At 60.5% G+C, this 22,402-nt stretch overlaps 1 protein-coding gene across 1 annotated transcript; it reads right to left on the bottom strand.

The window, feature by feature from the left end:
* Positions 1-5,816: 5,816 nt before the first annotated feature.
* On the bottom strand, positions 5,817-20,695 carry OAF (out at first homolog). The gene is made up of 4 exons (XM_062197203.1): positions 20,411-20,695; positions 8,853-8,987; positions 7,568-7,748; positions 5,817-6,756 (listed from the first exon to the last, which is right to left on the bottom strand). Exons 1-4 carry the CDS (start codon positions 20,678-20,680, stop codon positions 6,491-6,493), a joined length of 852 nt encoding a protein of 283 aa, XP_062053187.1. The 5' UTR covers positions 20,681-20,695; the 3' UTR covers positions 5,817-6,490.
* Between the last annotated feature and the right edge of the window lie 1,707 nt (positions 20,696-22,402).

Below are 22,402 nucleotides of genomic sequence, written 5' to 3'. Positions count from 1 at the left end.
GGTGGAAGGGAGGCAGGAAAGGGACAGGTACAAAAGGAAGAAGGGGACCGTTTTCCCAGACAGGCAGGTGCCTGAGGCAGGGCACGGGCCTGGGGTTCAGAGCTCTGGGGCCAGGGGCAGGGGGCGGGCTTCTCCTATTACAGGCGCGGGTGCAGGCGTGGTGGTCCCGTCTCCAGGCTGCCTCCCAGCTCCTGCTGTCTGTGATGCAGGGGACGAGGGCACTGGGAGTGCAATGGCACGGCACCCCGCCTCTCCCTGCTTAGGAATCAGGGCCTTGTCACAGCATGACCGGCAGCAGGGGCCGGGGCGAGGCAGTGAGAGGTCACCCCAGGGAATGTGGGGGCCACCCCTTGGGGGCAGAGCCTGCGGCCTGGCTCTGCCGCAGGCTGCTTGTGACCCCTCTCTCGTTTCTTGTGCCACTGGAAGTCCCTGAGGTCAGGACCTGCCCCACGGGAAGGGCCCTGCCGTGTGACCTCTGCTTTCTGCCTCACGTCTGTCCTCTTCCCTTCCACACCCATCCTTCCAGGTCCCCAGCGGGGACCGCTGTTGTTACCCGTCAGGGATAATGAAGACACTGCTTATTTATGGAGGAGCCAGGACCCAGCGAGGAGCAGAAGTGAGGAGCGAGGGCTGACGAGGCAAGAAGAGGACACGGTGGCATGGAGGTCCAGGGTGCTCTGCAACCTTGGAGGACAGAAGACGACACCAGGGCCGGTGCTCTGACGCCGCGGGTCAGGCCACCGCCTGCAATGCCGCCATCCCACATGAACACTGGTTTCAGCCCCGGCTCCTGCACTTCCCATCCAGCTCCCTGCTGATGTGCGTGGGAAGACAGTGGAGGCTGACCCAAGTCCTTGGGTCTCTGCACCTACATAGGAGACCCGGCTGCAGCTCCTGGCTGCTGGCTTAGGTCTGGCCCAGCCCAGGCTGTTGGAGCCATTTGGGGCATGAACCAGCAGATGGGAGACTCTCTCTTTCTCTCTGTCCCTCTGCCTTTCAAATAAATCTTTTTTTTTTTTAAAGATTTATTTATTGATTTGAAAGGCAGAGGCAGAGAGAGGGAGAGAGAGAGAGAGAATCTTTCATCTACTGGTTCACTCCCTAAATGGCTGCAAGAGCTGGAGCTGGGCTGACCCTAAACCAGGAGCCAGGAGCTTCCTCTTGGTCTCCCATGTGGGTGCAGAGGCCCAAGGACTGGGGCCATACATAAGCCATAAGAAGAAAAGAAGCCAGTGCCACCTGGAGCAGCCCCGACTTTCTCCTGCTCTCCCACAGTGGTGGGGTTCGGGCAGAGTTCTGAGGCTGGGGGAGCCTGGGGTATTGGTCTAGAGGTGGTCTCTTGGGACACATGCCAGGGCAGAGGAGAGTGGAGGGGAAGAGCCAGCTCGATGTCACCTGGCCACAGCCGACAGTGGGCAGTGCTGAGAATAAGCCCAAGGCTGTCATGTTGCTCACTGGCCAAATGGCCGACATTTTATGACAATACCAAATGATGGCAGGAGGGGAGGTCATTTTCCTTTTTTTTTTTTAAATATTTATTTATTTGAAAGTCAGAGGTACACAGAGAGAGAAGGAGAGGCAGAGAGAGAGAGAGAGAGAGAGAGAGAGGTCTTCCATCTGCTGGTTCACTCCCCAGTTGGCCACAATGGCTGGAGCTGCGCTGATCCAAAGCCAGGAGCCAGGAGCCTCTTCCGAGCCTCCCAAGGACTTGAGCCATCCTCTACTGCTTTCCCAAGCCATAGCAGACAGCTGGATCGGAAGTGGAGCAGCCAGGACTTGAACCGGCGCCCATATGGGATGCTGGCTACACCACAGTGCCGGCCCCGGGAGAGGTCATTTCCCATATCAGTTTGGCTCAGTTCTGGGGCCCCACTGTTTGGTCAAACGCTAGCCTTGGTATTTTGTGACTTGGAGGAAAGGAGATTGGGCCATGTCCCATCAGTTCAAAGTCTTCTGGAAGAAGGAATTCTGCGTCGGGCTGTAACGCATGAATCCTGCGAGGGGCCAGTGTGGCGCTGGGGGCTGAGGCACCGCTAGCAACACCCGATCCTGTATCATAGTGTCGGTCCAAACCTCGGCTGCTCTGCTTCAGATCCAGCTCCCTGTTAAAGTGCCTGGGAAGGCAGCAGGTTATGGCCCAAGTCCTTGGTCCCCTGCCACCCACATGGGAGATCCAGATGGAGTTCCGGCTCCTGGCTTTGGTCCAGCCCAGGCCTGGCTGCTGCGGCCATTTGGGGAGTGAACCAGCAGATGGAAGATCAGTTTCTCTTTCTTTCTGTCTTTCTCTGTCATTCTGCCTTTCAAATAAATAAATCTTAAAGATAACGACAATACACCCTGAGCATCCAGCCTGCTGCCCAGCCCTGTAGATTTCACATTACAACAGTCACTTTTGCCTGTGCTGCCAGGCCTTTTGGGCCCATCAGATCTCACGATCTAGTGAGCTAATTCCTTAAAATACATCCCTCTCACTGTATGTGCAATGCGATTTCCAAAAGTTTGTGAGAAAATGGAATTACAGATCAGAGCAATCCCCTGGCCGGTGCTGCGGGCCTGTGGGGGAGGGGCTTCTGTACGCGGCTGTGAGCACGCACAATGGGACAGCACCTGCTGCACCTGCTGACCACGACCTAGGTATTCCTTGGCCACTTTTCTCCCCCTAAGATTTATTTATTTATTTATTTGAAAAGCAGAGTGACAGAGAAAGAGAGAATCTTCCATCTGCTGTTTCACTCCCCAATGGTCACAACAGCCAGGGCTGTGCCAGGCTTGAAGGCAGGAGTTTGGAACCCCATCCAGGTCTCCCACATGGCGACAGGGGCCCCAGCCAGCTGGGCCATCTTCTGCTGCTTTCCGAGGGAGCCGGATCAGACACGGGGCAGCCAGGACCGAAACCAGCACTCTGATATGGGACGCCGGTGTTTGCAAACGGTGGTTTAAGCTGCCACGCCACAATGCTGGTCTCTCTTTGACCACTTTTACCATTGCTGCCTTCAGCCTGCCTTGAAAGAGCGCCTCCTAGTGGACGCCACCGTTGGCTAATAACCTGTGGCCAAGGTTAACAGGTTGTGGGAGACCTGAGATAACCTAGCGAGGCCCCCTCCTAGGGGACAACGGAACGGGTGGCATGCAAAGCAGCCCGCTCAGGCCACCCGGAGCCAGGGCCTGGCTGCCCCCACCTTGTACTGAGGTTCCGGAGTGGCCCTTGAGCTCCTTTCTGCTTGACTCCCGTCCACCTCTCACTCAGGTACCCTGAGGACCCTGGGCCAGAGGCCCCCCCAGCTGTGGGACACTACAGTCCCCCTACCTAGGGCGCCCCTTGGCTAACAAGGCTGCATGCAAAGAAAGCTAAAGAAAGCCCCCAGGAAGCACACACCAAGGCCCAGCCCAGGCCAGGGGCTGCTGCTGAGGGTGCCTGCTACCCTCCCCTCCTCTGGCACAGGGGAGGTCCGGGCCCTGGGTCTCCTCCAGGGCACCTTGCTCACCTTGGCCAGGGGAACCACTTTGGTTTCTGCAGACTCCAGTCCCAGCGCACCTTTGGGCTCTCTCTCCCCTTGCTTCAGTGATCGTGACCACAGCTGGCGGCCCCCAGACCGGTGTCCCCCTCCTGCAGGCAAGCTGCGCTCTCAGAGTGCCAGCTGGCCAATCCAACAAGCCCACCGGGGTCAGGCAGAGGCAAGGGCTGGATCCCAGCTGTGTTCTAGTTGGCAGTCTGACCTTGGCCGAGCCACACCTGTCAAATGTTAGATAGACTTGCCACAGGAGCCCATGGGTTTTCTAGGAAGGTGCATGGTAAAGCCTGAAATGCCCAGGTTCTCATCAGAACCTTTTGGGTGTTTCCACCTGGCCCCAAAGGCCTCAGGAGTGCTCTCCAGCATCTGACCCCGTGCACGCAGGGCTGGGGACCCTCTGTACTGCCAAGGGCCATATTGATATTTATAGCTTCATTTGCGGGCCACATAAAATGATCAACTTAAAAGTTAGCCTGCTATAGGTGTGCTGAATTCGGAGTCCCGCCTGCAGTGGCCTTGGCAGGGCCGGACCCAGTGACTTCCCAGGTCCTACACGGCCCATGGGCCTGGGCTGCATGTTTCCTGCCCCTGGCCTACTTCCACCTCCCTAAGCTTCACGGCAACCCCAGTGCACATGAATCTCGGGCGCCCTGAACACAGCCTCCAGGAGGCCTCTCCTTTGCCAAGCGTCAGGTTGGCCCCCAAGGCTCATCAGGATTCTTGTCCCCATTTGCTCAGATCTGATGGGCCCACAGCAAAGCTGTCGGCAATGCCAGCATCCAGAGCCCCTCTCTGCAGTAGGCAGGAGGTGCCAGTCACTCCCAGCCTGGAAAACACTATATATAAAAAATACACACACACACACACAAACACACACACATTTTAAAAAACACAAGGCCAGTGCTGTGGCATAGTGGGTAAAGCTGCTGCCTGTAACACTTACATCCTATATGGGTGCCAGTTCAAGACTCAGCTGCTCTACTTCTGGTCCAGCTCCCTCCTGATGTGCCCGGCAAAGCAGTGGAAGATGACCCAAGTGCTTGGACCCTGCACCCATGTGGGAGACCCAAAAGGAACTCCTGGCTTTGGAGCAGCCCAGCTCCGGCTGTTGTGGCCATTTGGGGAGTGAACCAGTGGATGGAAGACCTGTCTCCCTCTCTCTCAAACAAACAAATAAATAAATAAATAATCTTTTTTAAAAATTAAAAAAAATTTAAAATGTGTGCTTTTTGGTTAGCTGGAAGTCATCAGGGAAGTTCTCAGGATGTGGGGACCCTGCCCCCAGCAAGGCAAGCACACACACCGGGTGGGAGGTGATTCCTGAGTACCCCCTGCCCCACGCTGGGCAGTCAGGGGGCTCAGGACGGAGGCCCGGGATGGGCAGAAGGTGGGCGTTAACACTGAAGCTGCTCCTTGCAAACAAGTTTGGAAGACACACCCATGGGAAAGGGAGCCCCCCCCCCACCTCAACTTGACCTTGGCAACCTAAGCTTGACTCCACCACAACCCTCTTCCTGCCTGTGTTCAGGGGTGGCAGCACGCTGCTCTGGGAGAGCCGGGGAGTGCAGTTGGGGGGCTGCCCTGCAGACCTCCGTCCTCTTCCCGTCTCCGCCCTTCCAAGGAGCAGGCCTCCCCACTGTGGGGTCCACAGGACTTTCTCTCACCGCCCCCCTCCCACACCTGCCTCCACCTCCCCACACTGTTCCCATTCTTCAGCCTCAACCCACAACCCGTGCTTTCCAGAAAACCTTCCCCCCATACGTGCAGCCCACACATCTTGCTTCTGGAAGCTTCCGGCACCCTGCGCACCACTTGCAGCTGCAGCCTCCATACACTGGATGTGAGGATCCTTGCAGTGGCCAGCTTGCTTGTCTCAGCTTTATCCCCAAGGGACACCTGCCCTTGTCACTAACAGTGCTGCAATAGTACCAGAGCGCTGGGCGCTGGACACACACGCAAGTCTCACTCTTCTGCTCCCTGGGCAGCCAGGGAAGCCAGGGCACGGAGGGGGTCTCTGGGAACCCGGGCCATGTCTGCAAGCAGGCAAGTAGCAGGGCCTGCATTTCCCCGAGGGAAGTCTGGGTGCAGCCTCGGGCTTATTTCTGACGATTGCTGACTGGTTTTTGGGGTGTCGTCTGTTGGCGTGCACAAGGCCGGTCGGATTCTTCCCCAGGAACCCCTGCCTCCACACCTACCCCTAAATGACCCAGGTGCTTTCGAAGCTGCTGTCCCGCGATGGGGCGCCCAGGGGGACACTGCTGACACCAGGGGGCAGCATTGGCCAAAAGTTCTCAGCGCCGGGTCTGCAGCTGTCAGTCAAGTAAAAACTTAAAACTTTTATTTCTGGTACAAATGATAAATACTTTGCATTAAAAATCTGGAATTCAAGTTTTCTGCATACTTCACACTCCCTCCCCGCCCCAGAGCCTGACAAAAACATCTCTGAGTAGAGGGGACAGAGCTGGTGCTGGCTCTAGGGGCCAAGTCCGGGGCTGGGCTGGGGCCGGGAAAGGCACGTGGTCTGTTGTCGGTGGTGGTGGTGGTGGTGTGGGGTTGGGGGTGGTCTCTGCCTGCCACCTCATCCAGGCAGCCCAGGGCCAGCAATGAGAAGGCGGGGCAGCCAACCCTTCCCAGCAGTGTGCAGGGTGGGGCGTAACAGGAAGACACGCCCCTTTTGAATGCGAACCTTGAAGAGTTCCATAGAAGATTCCTTGGCTGTCACATTTTGGTGAGCACTTCAGGGGACACGGAGGAGGGGAAGGGCGCAGGCTTGGCCACACACACCCCCACCCCACTCTGTCCCCAACAAGGCACAGGCTGGGAGCAGGGGGCTGCCTTCCTAAGTGGCCCTGTGATGCCACCCCCCTGCCCTTCACAGTGGCAGGAGATGGGGCTGGGGGTGCCAAGGGCCAGGCCAGCGGGGGAGGGGAGGGCAGCCCAGCGTCCCGGCCGGGGCCCACCCCCTCCCGCCAGCCCGGCTAGGGGTCCTCATCCCAGAGGCACAGCTGCCTCTGGGCCACGTAGAAGTCGAAGCTGTAGCTCTTGCGGCAGCTGCGGATGCCACACTTGTAGGGCGCGGGCCGGTCGCGGCCGTGGCAGTACTTGAGCATGCAGGGGTACCAGGCCAGGCTCAGGCCGTAGCGGCACACGCAGGCCTTCCCGCGGTCGCCCTGCTGCGCGCAGCGAGGCAGCTGCGCCTGCGCCAAGGGCTTGGGCAGAGGCTCGAACACGGAGCTGTCCACACCTGGAGGAGAGAGGCGAGAGGCGAGAGGTGGTGATCAGGGAGGGATGGGGGCACAAGACCTGTGGCCGGGGGCCATGGCCCTACCCGCTCGGCCTCCTGACATCCAGCTGCCATCTGCAGACATGGCCTGCCCAAGGCGGCTGCGGGGCTGTAAGCCCTGGGCACCGGGCTCCCCATGGGGCTCAGGGGAGACACGCTGAGCAGCAATGACAGCACCCTCATCGCTCAGATCACCACGAGCTGGGCTTTTGTCACTGCTATTGTACAGATGAGAAAATCAGCCCAGAGGGATTTAGCCACCTGGCCGAGGCCACACAGTAAGAGCAGAGGCAGGATGGGGGCCCTGCACTTGGCCACGCCGTCAGCTGATGCCCTGTGATGAAGCTCGCTGCAGAGCATGGGGGGGGGGGGTGCCAGTGTCTCCCTCCCATGATAGAAGGACACTTCTGTGTCCTCAATAAGGGCAGGGACAAGGAGGACTGAGTGGGAATCCCTCCCCAGGCCTAGCACAGTCTGTGTGCCCCTGCCTGGAACAGGTCCCTTTCAATCTGCCTGATGCTTCTCACTCAATAGCTACACAGGCACCACTCCCTCCAGGAAGCCTTCCCTGACCAATCCCAGGCTGGTTTAGAGGTTCCTCCCCTGAAGACCACTGTGGCTCAGGCTCATCGCTGGCTCTGTCTCACTGAACCCTTCCTGGGTCTCCTCCCAAGGAGGTTCCGGGAAGACAGGAGCTGGGTGTCTAGCCCTCTGACTCCTGTGTCAGACACTTCAAAGAGCCGGTCAGCCCTGGGGCCCTCCCCCGACCGACCTTGCTCCAGCCAGAACCGCACGTCCTCCTGGCGGGTGTAGACGGCGTCCGCAGCCTCGGCGCACACGTTGTGGAGGTGGGGGCTCAGCAGGCCCCCCTGGCTGAAGTTGACAGCGACGTCCATGTGCAGTTGCTCCAGGCCCCGCACCTCCTCTGCCTGCCGCACGGCCCGCGGGTTTTTCTGCGTGTGCAGGAGGAACCACTCCCACATGGCCTCAGGATGCTCCCCTCATCCCCAGGAGCCCCTCCCGTTGGCGGGGCCCAGAGTGAAGCCTAGCTTCGGGCTTCTATCTCCGGGAGGGGCTGCTCTCTGGCTATCTGTGCAGGGGCCCTGGGGCTGATCTCTGCGGTGTGATGGAGAATTCACAGGTGTTACTGGGACTCAGAGGCGGGCAGGCCAACGAGCTGTCCCAGGGCACGTGACCTCCGGGGCCATGAGCTTCTCCACATCCAGGGAACAGAGTCTCTCTGGGGAGGGCACTCAGTGGGTAGGGCCTTGCTGGAGAGGCCGGGGAGAGGGGATGAGGCAGGAGAGGCCCAGGGCCTGGGAAGGCACAGGCTGAAGGGTTTTGAACACTTCACATCATTATTAGCTCCAGGACTTCTCTCTGTAACCCATTTCTGCAGTGGAAAATGGGCTGGGGCAGGCATTGTGGTGCAGCCGGTTAACTCGCCACTTGGGGCACTTGCATCCCATATCGGACTGCAGGTTCAAGTCCCGGCTGCTCCACTTCCCATCCAGCTTCCTGCTAACATGCCTAGGAAGCAGCCAATGATGGCTCAAGTGCTTGAGTTCCCGCCGCCCACGTGCGGAGACCCAGATGCAGTTCCTGGCTCCTGGCCGCAGCCTGGTCCAGCCGTGGCTGGTGTAGCCATTTGAGTAATGAATCAGCAAATGGAAGACCTGTCTCTCTGTCATCTGCCTTTCAAATAAGTCAGTTAATTAAAAAAAAAAAAGCAAAAAAAGAACATACATGGGGGTTTTGAGGGTGAGTCCCTTGTGCAGTGCACCTGCTAATGAGAATGCACGGTGCGACACCGCAGCCTGAGCCCCAGCCTCTGTCACAAATGGGGAGATCTGGGCAGGCGCTGGAGCAATCTGGGAGTTGGTGCTTCAATTTGGTGCAGTTTAGGGATACGGACTCAGGAGGCCAGGGACAAAATCATGGCTTCGGGGCTCTATCGTGAATGAGATGCAGAGGGAGAGACCTGGGTGGGAGGCTGAGCTGGGGCTGGGGGTACTGGGCGAGTCGCTGGGCAGGGCAGACCCGGGGTGGGCACTCACCTGCCGGAGCTTGGCCATGGCCTCACTGGGGATGATCTCATTGTGCTGCAGCCGGGTGACAAAGCAGAGCGCCTGGAACTGACTCTGCCCCTTCTCCAGCTCCCCCAGGATCAGGGCCCGGAAGATCTTCACATCCTGGAGGGCAGGAGGATGGGAGAACAGCTTAAGAGAGCGGGTCTCCCTGCGGGCCCACCCAGGTGCTCAGCTCAGGCCCGGAGAGGACACACCTGTACCCTACCCCACAACAGATCTCTCCCTCCTACTGGCCGAGCAATCTTTTAAGATTTATTTATTCGATTGGCAGAATTACAGAGAGAGGGAGAGACAGAAAGAGAGAGAAGTCTTCCATCTGCTAGTTCATTCCCCAAATGGTCACAATGGCTGGGCCTGGGCTGGTCCAATGCCAGGAGCCAAGAGCTTCTTCTGGGTCTCCCACATGGGTACAGGGGCCCAAGGATCTGGGCCATCTCCACTGCCTTCTCAGGCATATTAGAAGGGAGCTGGATCAGAAGTGGAGCAGCCAGGACTTGAACCAGCAGCCATATGGGACACCCATGTTGCAGGCAGAGGCTTTACCAGCTATGCCACAGTGCTGGCCCCCCGACCTGGCAATTTTTGAAAATAAATTTTTAAAAATTGAGAATCAGAGACACAGGTAGAGGGACAGATACCTACAAGAGAGCTCACCTCCGCTGGTTCATTGCCCAAAGCCCATGGTGGCTGGGGCTGGGTGAGCAGAAGCCGGGAACTGGGAACTCATCCCAGATCTCCCCCCAGGGTCTGCACTGGTGGCAGCTGGGGGGCAGGAATTAAACCCAGGTACTCCTTCTGGCACCCGGATTACTCACAGCTGGTGCTTCCCCAAGGTCACCCTGATCCGGGTGGGTCAGGGGCCCCCCAGCCACCTGACGAGGGCATCATGGGGGAGGGGCTGCCGTCTTCCAGTTTGTCTGACCTTATGATTCGGGTCTGGGGCAGGGTCTTAGTACTTCTCAGCCTGGCTCCCCGCCGCTGGCTTGGGTCTGGGTAGCTCTGGGCAGGAGCACAGGCTGGCTGCAGCTGTCCCGCCTTCCGGCCTCAGGGGCAGGGACAGCTCACCTCTCCCTAGTTCCCCTTCCCCTGTGGGGTTACTCACGGCATTCCCCGCCAAGGGCTCCTTCCTGTTACTGACTCACTGCATGAGCGGGGCTGTCGCAGTGGGCAGAGGGAGAGGGCCACAGCATGGGACGCGACCTCTTTCCCACCCTGGCTGCCAGAACCCAGTTCCCACCGGCTCTGTGCCTTGGCTAACTGCTCCCATGAGAAGTTGGCAGGTCTGAGTGAGAACTGGTCTCAATTTGTCAGGATCCCCACCCTCCACCCCAACAGCACTCGGCATGCACAGCTGGGGGTAGCCATGCCCCAGCCTCCCCCACCCCACGGCTGAGACCCCCACAGACTGCGCGCCGACTCTGCACCTGCTAGAGTGTAAGCGTCACTTGGATTCCAGGTGCAGGCAGTGAGGGGACCGTGTTTCACCCCGAAGCTGCCACGTGTTTGCTAGTGCCCCAGGCTTTCCTCCAACTTCTCTAAGCCTCGTCTGTCAACAGGGTGGGTGGTGGTGAGGACTGCGTGAGTTATCTGGAAGGTGCTCCAAGTGCACGCTGGGATTGCCATCACCTCTGTAAGATCAGCTGACTCTGCAGATGACCGAACCCCCCAGTGCCTGGCGCCTCCCAGATCCCCACGAATCCCTGCACAGCTCCATCTCTCTGTCGGAGCTGCTCTAACCTCCTCCTCCTGTGACAGTGCGGACAAGTCACGGAGAGATTTCTCCAATAGGGAAACTGAGCCCTCACCCAGCTGGTGAGAAAGGTCTGTTAGGTTCCTCTGACCCCAGAGACCGTGAGGAAGGCGAATCAGAGCTTGGGTTACGCCCACTTCCTCTTGAGAGGAGCTTCCTCCTTGGGTCATGATGCTGGAATCCCCTTGTCCTGCCAGCCTGGGCCACCTGATCTTCCCTTCACTCCAGTCTGCTGCAGGGGGAGGGGGCTGGTCCACTGGGGGCACATTCCACTCCGGGCTCAGTGCCTGCTGGGCGAGACCCGATACCACACTTCCCCTCCCAGGGCTTGGGTGAGGCCCCAGGCAGGATCCAAAATCCACCTCCCTGGGACAAAGCTCTGGATGACAGTGACATGCACAACGTCTTCTTTGCTACCTCCATCACATGCAGTGAACCCCTCACCCCACCCTGCTGTGGTCTGAGCCCTGACGCACCACGACCCCTCCTGCCCATCTCACCAGGAGAAGGCATCTGAATTGTAGACCAGACCACAGAGCAGGAGAAATCTGCCTGCATTTCTTGTCTATTAAATAACAATTTCATTGACAACAACCAAATGCCACCTCCCAAATGGGAGCCAGGCCCGGGGTGCAGAGAGGGAGCGAGACCCTCTCATTGCAACTCCTACTGGTGTAGGACACAGTGCTGGTAGCGTTTATAACTGGGAGGGACAAATCATTGTCACCATGGGTCAAAAAGGATGCACCATGCTATTTAAAGTCCCCGCAACAACAGGAGGTGGGGACTATGAGCATTCCTGAGTTTGGACCGGGAAGCTTTGCTCAAGGTCATGGGACCGAGAGGAAACATAACTGGAATTTTAACCCAGGCAGACGCACTCCAAAGCCCGAGTGCTTGTACCCAGAATGCACACTGCTTCAGGGATCCACAAGGCCAGCGTCTCTGGTGTCCAACTAAAGAGACTGAAGCTTCAGTCCTAGGGCTAGTGTGGTCTGTCCTAGCTGTACGACTAGTGAGTGGTGGGGGCAGGATTAGAACCCAGATCACTCTTCCCATCATGCCTGCCGGCAGCAGCATGGGAATCCTCCACACCCTGCTTGGGGACCATGGCAGCTGAAGGACTGACAGCACCATGCACGGAGAAGACAAGGAGGCAGGAACCCCCTGCTACCCGGCCTGCCAGCCCTGCCCAGGCCTTTCCACACCCTCAGTTCCCCAGTCTTCTCAGTCCTCTTTCTCCAGAAAACCCCACTCTCCGTGCTGGCCCCGGGGGGCAGAGCAAGCCCTGGTGACTGGATCCAGGGCCCCCCTTTTCCTGCACACGGATGGAAAGGCAACGTAAAGAAGCCCCCAGCTTCGGGGACCGTCTGGCCAGACGGACGCCTGGCTTCCGACCTTCCTCCACCCCCGGGAGTCCCCTGCAATGATTCACCCGGATGTGGCCCACAGCCCAAGGCTGATGGCATAACAAGGGCAAGAGCCCGTGGCAGGGGCTGGAGGCAGACTCGGAATCTGGGCTCCCAAGATGCTTCCAGAAGGCTTCTCCTCCCCGCCCCGCCATGAGCACCCAGGACCCTCCAGCCCACCAGGAGTAGCAGGAACCAGGAAGAAGTAGAGCCCACTGCAGCCAGGGCCAGGAAGCGGGCCACGCAGTGGGCGCGGCAGGAATGCCACACAGTGCTGGCTACAGTCCACTCTGCAGTTGTAAGTGAGGAGCGAGCAACTCTGGGACAGCACAGGAGTTGAGAACAAAGCTCCGGAGCCAGCGCCACCTGCGTTCAGGCCCTGGCCTTGGTGCTACGAGCCACAGGGCCACAGGGAAGTGACTGCAGCTCTCTGTACCTGCAAAGTGATGGACACGACAGGACCAACCTCCGGGGATGGTTGTTACAAGGAATGAATGAGTGAAAGGTCTCGAACGCAGCGGGCTGAACCCTTCCAGTTTCCCTCTCGTGGCTGCAATCCCTGGCCCCGTGTCCACCTCACTCCAACCAGAATCCACTCTAGCAGGAAGGAGTAAAGATTTTTCTCCTGAGATGCACCTGTGGTCTAGACGGGTCAGGTCACTTCTCTGGGGCCTGCAGGGAAATCAGCCAATCAGTGGGCCAGTGCTGGTGAGCACTGCCTGGGCCAGGCCGGGTGGAGGTGGGGCCGAGACCTAGGCCCTTCTCTTCCAGGGCTCAGAAATGAGGCTGACCTCCGGTAACCCAAGCCAGGGCCCCACGGTGAGGCCTAGGGTTGAAGTTTATGCTGAGTGCTTTGGAGCCAGAGGATGGATGCTGGGGCACTTGATGTTCCTTTAAGGAAGGGGCCAGGGGTACAGTGAGCAAGGGAAGAGCTCCTTCACAGTGCGAGCATGGAGGGAGAGAGAAGACAGGGGGCGTGACGGTCTCCCAAAGCCCCCACCCAAGTCTCTCCTCCATGCTGCTGTACCTGAGCTGCCTGATGCCCACCAAAGGCTCCCTCTGTCCTCCCCACAGGGCACACCTCCCCAGGCTGGCAGCCAGTCCCTGCCCACAGCAATGTTTGCATGCCCTTTGCACTAAACCGGAAGGCGTGCAGTTCCCAGAATGAGCGACGCCATGTCACCCCTTGTGCCTTCCCACAAACTGACGGTTCCGCTGGAATGCCTGCAGCCCGCACTCCCCGGGCACCAGGCCGCCCTCAGCAGCCCTGCGGCGCCAATCCCCCCTTCCACACTCAACCTCTTGGGGCTGGAACAGGATCTCATTGGCAGTGCATCCCTGCCCCTGGAACACAGCAGGTACTCCACAACTGCCTGGGAACAAATGAACAGGGACCAAACAAGAGCATGGGAGGCAATGGATGCTGAGGCTGCCGCCGGCCGCTGGGGCAGGACACGGGTCTGGGGGCCCAGGCTGAGGCCTCAGCTCTTTACCTTAGAGATCACAGCAAATTGCTGGTGGGTTCTGAGCCGCAGGGTGGCATGAGTGGGTCTGTGGTAGAGGGTTCAACCAGACTCAGCCCGAGACTGGCAAGCACTGGGCCTAAAAGCCTGGCCGGAGGGCTCCTGTCCTCACTGGGCATCCAGGCCCTCGGTGACCTGGCCCAGGCTCCGGGACACTGATTCCAGGTTATTTTTGCCACAGCCCCAGGATCTGGCACAGCACAGAGGCTTAGCACTTGGAGGCTGGGGTAATGAGCAGATGCTTCCTCAAGCCCCAGGCTTTCTCTTCCAGGCCTGGCCTGTAACTGGGCTCCTGCAGGCTGGTACCCCTACAACTGCTATCTTGGCTTCTAGAAGGTTCAGGAGTCCTTGGTGCAATGATCCCGCAGGGGACATTACCTTCATCGGCCACACAGCGGCTGAGCCAGCACCCGAAGCCCTGACCTAACTTCCAGTCCAGCGATCCCCAAGCTCTCCCCCAGGGGCACCATGCTCAGCCCCCACCACAGACCTGGCGCCTCTGTGCCCACTCCCTGCAGCTCTGCAGCCTTTGGGAGCCCACTGTCGGTCCCAGAGGGAAGGCTGGGTTGGCTCAGCAGTGCTGGGGCTCCAGTGGGCGTGCTGACAGGACAGATGCACCTGTCTGGGAAGGTGCCAGGCCCTCGATGCACCTGTCTGGGAAGAGAGGCCTGTGGAAGCTTGGTGTTGGGAGAGGGTGGGGAGTGGAACAGCCCCTGGGACCCCTGGAGCGGGGAGCTGTCACAGCAGCCGTCCGCGCCGGCTTCCAGGACCAGCAGCGGGGCGGGGTAGGGGGCGGTGTGCACACTGTTTTGCTTCGGCGGCAGTCCTTGGGGTTTTGTGTTACTCGTAGCCATGTCTAATTTGGACTGATACACACAGACGGACACCTGCCGTTCGCATTCACAGGCCTTGCGTCCGCGCAGCCTCGCTATTTGTTCTCCAACTGCTGTGTCTCATCCCCCTAAGTCTCACACGGGGCCTCCCATTCCATGGTCCCACTGCCCCACCATCTCCCCTACCCCCTCTCCCTCTCTGATGCTCCGAAGTCTCGTGTCCAGCTCCCCCCCGCTCACACGCACCCAGCTGCAAGTGGCCCAGCCTCCTCTCGCCCTCTCTGACCCTTCTTGCCCCCTACCTGGGGCTGCTCCTCCCTCTTGGGGTGCACTCCCCAGTGATGCCTCCTCCAGGAAGCCTTCTGGGGCACACATGGTGAGGTTCCCCCTACCCCAAGCCTTGCCAGCACCCCGGGACCCACAGGCACTGCTAGCTCTCTCTCTCTCACTCCCCCACCCCCGCCCCGTCCTGCGCCTGGACAGCTGGCGCTCGCTCTCCCCTGGGAGCGTCCTCCGCCTTCCTGCTCTCCTTTCCACCACCAGAGCTCGTGATGCTGGGGCCCAGGCTGAGCCAATCTAAATATTTATCCCTCTGCTCCTGCCTGGGGCTGCTTTACGGCTACAGAAGGGTCCAGCTTCAGTGGGCTGGGGAAGGGGCGAGCCGGCCGGGAGTCGGCACCGTCCCAACCTCATCCTCACGGCCCCGTGGCTGCTGCGCCCAGACTTCCTGTGCAGGAGAAGGGGTGGATGGATTCAGCCCAGCGCCAGGCAAGCACACCCCCAGGCTGCGGCCCGGCCACTTGGGCCGCCCCCGTCATGAGACGCCTGGATACCTTCGGGGCCAGGCCCCGGACAGAAGCTTCTTGTTCTGAGGCATTGGTGCAACCGCTAGACAGCAGCAGTGCCCCCTACCGCCAATCCCCCCGTGCCCCGTCAGCCAATCCCAAAGGTCACCACTGTCCCGACTGCCCCGGGAACAATGTGAGGCTTTATGCGGATCAGCTGCGCCCCACGGTCTTGCTGACTCAGGGCTCCCAAGAAGGGGCTGCACGCCCCCCTCTCACCCCCAGCCCCAGCCCCCGTCCCAGCCCCGATGCAAATCCCCAGCTGCAGCCAACTGAAAGGAAGCACACTCCCAATGATGCTTTCGTTCCTGGAGCAGAAAACAGGCAGCCGCCCTGAATCTGCTCAGCAGGGGCCGCTTGGGCTTCCCCGCACTGGAGTTTCGCCTCTGTAAGTGGCCACAGCCTCTGCTGCGCTGGCCCCCTTGGTGACAGCTCACAGCAAGCCCCGAGCATCACATCACAGTCCCTGCCGTCCAGGCAAGGAGCCTGGGCTCAGAGAGGTGAAGTCACCCACGGGGAAAGCACACAGGGAGTGCTTGGCAGTGTCTGTGTCTTCACAACCATTCCCCCTCCGCCACACCCGCCACAGGTCACGCAGGGGTGGGAGTCTCTGTCCCCTGGGAGTTGGGAGCCAGAGGAGGGGTTGGGGAGGGGTTCCACGCCCTGAGGTCATGACATGCGCAGTCAGCTCACGGGGCAAGGATGTCTGGGGGCCTCATCCCGGATCATCAGCTGCTCAGTGTTGGCGAAGCCACACGGGACCGCACGGGAGCTCTGGCTCTCAGTGGCACATCTGAAAGATGCCGGCGCGCTCTGCCTCAGGGCTCAGCAGGGAGGAGGCGGCCACGCGTGTGGTCTGAGTGACCACGCAGCATGGATATCCACCAGTTCGATCCTCAACTGAAAGCTGGGTCCCCCTCAGCCTGCCTGGGGGATGGGAGTCTGTCCCGAGTTTAACCACCAACCACCACCTTTCCGGACCCGGGGTCGCCTGGGAGGGAAGCACCGCACCCCCACCCTCCCCACTGTCCTCCCCACAGGCCACGCTGGGCGGTCTCCCTGGCCTGCCTGGATCTTCTTCTAGAACTCTCTCTCTGGACATGGCAGTCAGGCGTGAGAAGGTCCGCATTGGGACCCTCCAGCCAGGGCTGCTCTGCCCTGACCCACGTGCAGGAGCCTGGTCACTCAGCCCGGTGACTTCTCGTAAACACCTCCAAGGAAGGCTCTGGGTCTCCCCTGGACCCACTCTGCCCTCTCCTCCCCAAGACGACTTCCTGTCCATACCATGCCCCACACCAGACTGGGAGGGGTCTGACACGGGTGGGCTGGGTCCTCAGAGCTCACCTGTGTGACAGGACCTCCCCTTGGGGAATGCAGCCACGCGCATCCCGCATCTCCCAAGCATCCTTCGTCACCTCCTCCCCCAGGGCTGGGCCTCGGGTCCTCTGGCTCCCACTCACCCCCAGCACCTAGGGCCAGGCCCAAGCTTCCAGCCCCTGGGCCCTCTGAGTGGCCTGAGCTGGCCCGCCCCCTCCTTATCTTGCTTCTTCCCTCCAAGGCTGCAGCCCCGGGGCCCTCGTGGCTCCCTCCTCCCGCCCTCCTGGAGTCTGTCCCCTGCGCTTCCCGTGCACCCCCAGCCCCCAGGCAGCCACACAGGACTCCGCAGATCTCTCCCCGCCACACCTCCATCCGGCCAGCACAAAACTGCCTGGAAGCTGACTCCTTCCCCAGCTTTTGGACACTGGGGGTGGCGGGGCACACACACCAGCCTGAGGGGAACCAAGAGAGCTGTCAGACAAACAGCTGGGTGAGAGACTGGGGGGGGGGGGGGGGGGGGCGGGGTCAGGCCTGTGATTACACCTGCCGGGGGATTATGGACAGGAAGAGCTAATTATCTACATGGCATTGGGCTTATAAAGAAGAGCATCACCTATTGATTACGAATTAGAGTTCCTGCACTGGGGGCAGGTAGCAGTCACCCTAAAGTATATACACACTGCTATAAACCCATTAGGGTGATAGTGGATGGAATGACAGGTGGCAAATATGTGAGTGGGTCTGGGCCCTACCTCCGTTTAACAGGCTAACCTGGGTTCTGCACCAGGTGCCCTGCCCGCTCCTGGAGCAGCTCTGCCTGCGGCCCCAACCTTTGCTGCACATTGCAATCACCTGACATTCTTTAGTGGCTCCTGCTGCCTGGCTCTCACCACTCACGGGGAAGGCAGTGGAACGAGGTGTGGGGACTTTTCAAGGCTCCCAGATGATGCCAGTGTGCATGCTTTTCGAGCTGCAGCTCGGTCACCTGGTGGACAACCACCCGTGGACAGGGCCTGTCGTGATGCCTCATGACCGCTGGACAGCACCAGGCCCCTCACGCCTCACCTGGGCTGCAGGCTGTGCCCTCTGTGGCCGAGGGCTGTGACAGCTTTGAGGGCTGGACGGGGCGGGGTGTGGGGGGAGATTCAGATGGAGCTGGAACCCTGCCTGGGGCGGAGGCAGACAGGGAGGGTGGAAGGCGCCAGACAGAGGGAGGCTGGCGGGGATGAACTAGACAGGGGGCTGTGTTCCTCTCAGCACCGTGGCCCTGGACAGCCCATCAGCACACGGGCGGCTGCTCCTGCGTGGGCCGGAGATCCTGGAGCTTCCAGGAGAAGGGGGTGATGACGGACTCCAGGCTGGGGGCTCAGGGCCGCCTTTTCCGGGTGACCTGCAGTCTACTGCTGAAGCTTGCTGAGATGCCCCGTGAGCCACAGCTCCGGCCGCTCGCGGCTGCTACTTCTTGAGCACTTAGCAGTATCTGATCGGCACGACCTCGTCCAGTTCTCCCAATAACCAGGGGATAGGTACTATCGCCCCCATTCTACAGATGAAGAAATGAAGGCTTGGCGACCAGCAGCTTGCCTGAGGTTGGCCAGCTGAAGAGGGGTAGACCAGGTGTGGCTCATTCAGCCCAGACTGTCTCTCTCCCAAAGGTGACCCAGTGGCAAACTTCCCTCTTCCCAAGCAGAGCAGGGGCTGTTTCCCGACTACTCCCAAATGGGCTTGGCCCAGAAACAGAGTTTGCAGGCTTAATAAAAACAAGACAAAAAAAAAAAAAAAAAAAACACCAGGAAAAAGCACTGCTTCTAAACAGGACTTTCTGGTGGAAATCAGCCCAGGACTGTGAGGCGCGAGGCCTTGAGAATCGGGAGGTGCCCCAAGCCGCGGGGGGAGGAGCACACAGCAGCGGCTTTGGCCAACCGGGGCAGCAGACTCGGCTGGGGGAAGGGGAGAGGTGCTCCCGCCCAGGCCAGCAGGGAAACTGGCGTTGGAGGGGACCCTGGAGGGCTGATTCCTCTCTTGTGACTTTCATTCCCAACTCTGCCTCTTGCTGATGACACTGGAGATGCCAGGGGCGTGTGTGAAACGCCAGCTTCTGGGTCAGAGGCTAACCTGAAAGGCAGACTTGGAGACCTGGGCGGGGGGCTGAGCCTCTGCCGGGGATTAAACCGAGGGGCCTGCAGCCAGCTCTGAGAGTGCTCGCTAACGGAGCGGATGGAGGCCCACCATACCCTCAGCCCCAGGCCCCTGCCGCCACTGCCGGCCACCACATCACCTGAACTGTGCCAGCCACAGCCACCTGGGCTCTCCCTCTTCTCCCCCCTCCAAGGCAGAGCAATAAAAAAATCTTCCAGCTGTAGCTGGAGGCTATAAAAGCTGAGCCCTACCCAATACCTTTCACTGCCTGGGCCAGAGCCACAGCCCGGGCGGCTGGGGAGGGCGTGGGCATGGGGACGCCCCTCTCCAGGGTCCCAGTGTGGACACAAGATGCCAGCCAGCGGGCAGGAGACTGGGGGAGTCACAGCTTGGCCTGAGGCTCATTTTCCAGGACAAAGGGCTTCGATAGAGGCAGGACTCCTGCCCCCTGATCGGCCACCTTGTTTTGGATTTTCCAGGAACCGAACACACTCATCAAAATTCCCCTGAGACTCAGGTCACGACTGGTGCTGTCCTCTCAGCGTCCCTCTCTCCACCCACACACCACTCTGCCCCTGCCTGCATCTGAGACCTGGCTGGGGCCTGCTGGGTAAGGAGGAGCACCAAGTCTTGCATCGTGATGGCCCCCAGCCACCACAGGTCCACCTACTCCTCTGTCTACTCCTCTATGGCCCTGGGAGAGATCCCCACCCCTTCCCCTGGCTATGGCAACAATCTGGCTGGGTCCCGACTCTGACCCCTCTTTCCGCCAGCTCCCAGTATCTATGTGGGGAAGACAAAGTGGTGGTGGCTTCCCTAGCGGTCTCACCTCTTCAGGCCCTCACCCACCTGGCCTCTTTGTAACGGGCGGGTGTGGGGGCAGGGGCAGGAGAGCCCGGGAATCCCTTTGAATACCTAAAACTCAAGTGTTTCCCATCAGGCTGGGTCACCCGCACCTTCAGGCACTTTATAAAGCTCAGCACCTCCCCTCTCCCTCACCTCCTTGGGGACCAATGTCCACCTCCTTGTCCCCTCCACAAGACACACACACCGGGTAGAGGCTCCCCTGGCAACCCCACAGCCCCACTCTGAGCCCACGCCTGGAGGCCGCTCAGCCTCCCTGGGGCGGTCCCTTCCCCACCGAATCCTCCTGCTCCAAGGATGCCCCCCTTCCGGAGCAAAGCGGACAGCGTCTCTTTTGCTCAGGACAGCCGGCTCTGCCCCGGTAGGTGCCACAGAGCAGAGACATGGTTCAGGGGCTCCCAAGGTGTCAGCGCAGAGAGGCCTCCAGGTACCTCACTGCTCCGCCCACAGGCAACAAACCAGACCCCTAGCGGGATCAGCGAGAACCCAAGACCTCCCACCCCTAGCCCAAGACCTCCCACCCCTAGCCCAAGACGTTGCTCGCTAGAGCACGGGCAAATGACTACAACAGGCGCGGCGGCGCGAGTACCGCGCACTCGTGGGGGAAGGCGGGCGGCGCCTGGAGACCCTGGGAGCACCAAGGAGCAAGTGGGAAGAGGGTCTCGTCCGGGAGCGCCCACAGCCAAGCCTGGACGCACGGGGGAGGGGCGGATGGAGGGGCCAGGGCAAAGCTGTGGAGAGAAGAGGCCAGCGCAACCCTGGGTGAATTCCGTCCCGCTGCCGGCCCGAGGGCGACGCCCCTCCAGGGTCCCACCCCTGCGAGCCAGAGAGCGAGCGAGCCTCACCTTCTTGAAGTCGGCGGTGAAGGAGACGAGGGTGCCGTCCGGCTTGCGCAGCTCCAGGCTGATGCTGTCCGCGTCGCTGTCCGCTTGCAGGCTCTCCTCGGTCACCTGGCCGTCGGGCAGCCGCACGCGGACCCGCAGCTCGGCCGGCGCGCCCGCCCCCACGCCCCGCGGCGCCCCCAGCAGCGGCAGGAGTAGCGGCAGCAGCAGCAGCAGCAGCGGCTGCAGCGCGGGGCGTGCCGTGGGGACCCCGCGATCGCCGGGGGCGCGCATCCCCGGGGGCCGCCGCGGGCCTCCGCGGCCCCGGCGCGCCGCGTGGGGGCGGGGAGCGGCGCTGGCAAACTTCGCCCGAAGTTGGGGGCCGGTTCGCGGTGCCCGGGCGCAGATTCTCGCGACGTGGCGCGGACGCACGTGGGCTGCGCTGCGCCGCGCCGCGCGCCCCCCGGCGGAGACCGCGCCGCTCAACCCGCCCGCCCGCCCCGCGCCGCGGCCCGGCGCCCCCGACTCCAGCGCTCGCGGACTCTGTTTTGCACTTTTCATTCAATCCCACCCCCCGTCACTTCCTTCAGAAAACAGAAACCACCAGGACCTGCCTTAAAGAGACCGCGCACCTCTCGGCCTTAAAGGGCCCGCGGTGGCTCCGCACGCTGCGGAGCGGCCCGGGCGAGGCGCGGGAGGGGCCCGCTAGGCGGCCGGGTGGGAAAGGCTTTCTTGGCCGCCCCCGCCCCGCACACCCCTTCCTTCTACCGGGGCGGGACGGGCGATTTGCCCTGCCCCTTCTTTTTTTTTTTTTTTTTGGCTGGTTCTTGTGCCACGTGGATGAAATAATCGGGCTTGGGGTTTCAGGGGTTTTGTTTGGTCTTTTAGTTTCTCTGACACAGCAGATTTCCAAAATGCGTTTGCAAAATCGGACCTCACTTCGTGCTCCGCCTTTTTCCTGCCCTAGGTCCGGAGAGTGGACGCTGGGTTGGCGCCACTGTTGACAGGCGTCAGCTCGCTGGCCAGGGCAGGACACACGAAGCTCCCACCTTGCTGAGGCCCTGGGCAGCTGGCGTGTTCCTCACCTCCCCCCGTCGCAGCCTTTCCTCCGGTAGGCTCCAGTCCCTCTCCTGGTAACACAAAGAGCAGACCCAGGGAAACCTTAGACTCCAGGCCACTGGGGGAAATTCGGGGCACTGGGTCTCTACCATCTGGGACTCTCCCACAAGTGACAAGGAGTTGGACCTGGCCTGCCACTCAGCCCAAGCTGGAGCCGGGGCAACACTGGGCCATCTGCACTCCCGCGTCCTCTGAGCAGCAGGGTCATTTGGGCACACCTGAAGAGTGCTGTGGGCCCAGGAGCCCACGTGTGTGCGTCGTGGGGGAGATACTGAGACGCTGTCTGGCCAGCTCCAAGCAAGAGAAAGCCCCGGAGTATGGCCAGAAGCCGTTGTTCCCTGATGTCCCTCTGCACTTCTGTTTGCATCTCCATAAATGGGATCCAAGAGATGACCTAACTCAAGGTTTTCCAACAAGATGTTTAAAAGCATAGATCTCTGGGGTCCTTATATCTATGGAATTAGGCTCCCTGGGGAGAAGAAAAGAAACTTGGCATTTTCACAAGGGTCCACAATGCTTGACATAAAGGACTGATAGTTGGTCCTTGACAGGGTGTTAGGTATGGAGGATCTAAACCCGGGGCTGGGAGCTGGGGAACCACCTGTCCCCTAGGGGCTTTATCTGCATGTTAGGGAGATAAGGCAGGCTGTGCGCAATAATTGGATTAGCATCAGGATTGCTCCCTGAGGGGCTCCCACCCTCAGCTGGCAGGACTCTGATGACAGAAGCACAGGGCCTCCACACTGGCTGCAGCCCCCCAGCTAGGGCTCCAGGTGAGCCAGCCGGCACAGCCAGTATCAGGGCCTCGGCCACCCTTCCTAAATTCCTCGGTTTCAGACCCTGTCCGATCCATCCCCAGCTCTGCCCTCAGCCCTGTTCCCAAGTCCCTCCCCAGCT

The sequence above is a fragment of the Lepus europaeus genome, chromosome 7, assembly GCF_033115175.1.
Source record: "Lepus europaeus isolate LE1 chromosome 7, mLepTim1.pri, whole genome shotgun sequence".
NCBI classification, from domain to species: Eukaryota; Metazoa; Chordata; class Mammalia; order Lagomorpha; family Leporidae; genus Lepus; species Lepus europaeus.
Note: the sequence above shows the minus strand (reverse complement) of the source record. Positions and strands in the feature narration are given on the sequence as shown.

Coding starts and splice junctions, on each gene's coding strand:
- OAF (XM_062197203.1), bottom strand. CDS start 20,680: ATGCGCGCCCCCGGCGATCGCGGGGTCCCCACGGCACGCCCCGCGCTG. Junction 7,749..8,852: donor CCATGGCCAAGCTCCGGCAG/GTGAGTGCCCAC, acceptor CTGCACACGCAG/AAAAACCCGCGGGCCGTGCG. Junction 6,757..7,567: donor GCGGTTCTGGCTGGAGCAAG/GTCGGTCGGGGG, acceptor TCTCTCCTCCAG/GTGTGGACAGCTCCGTGTTC.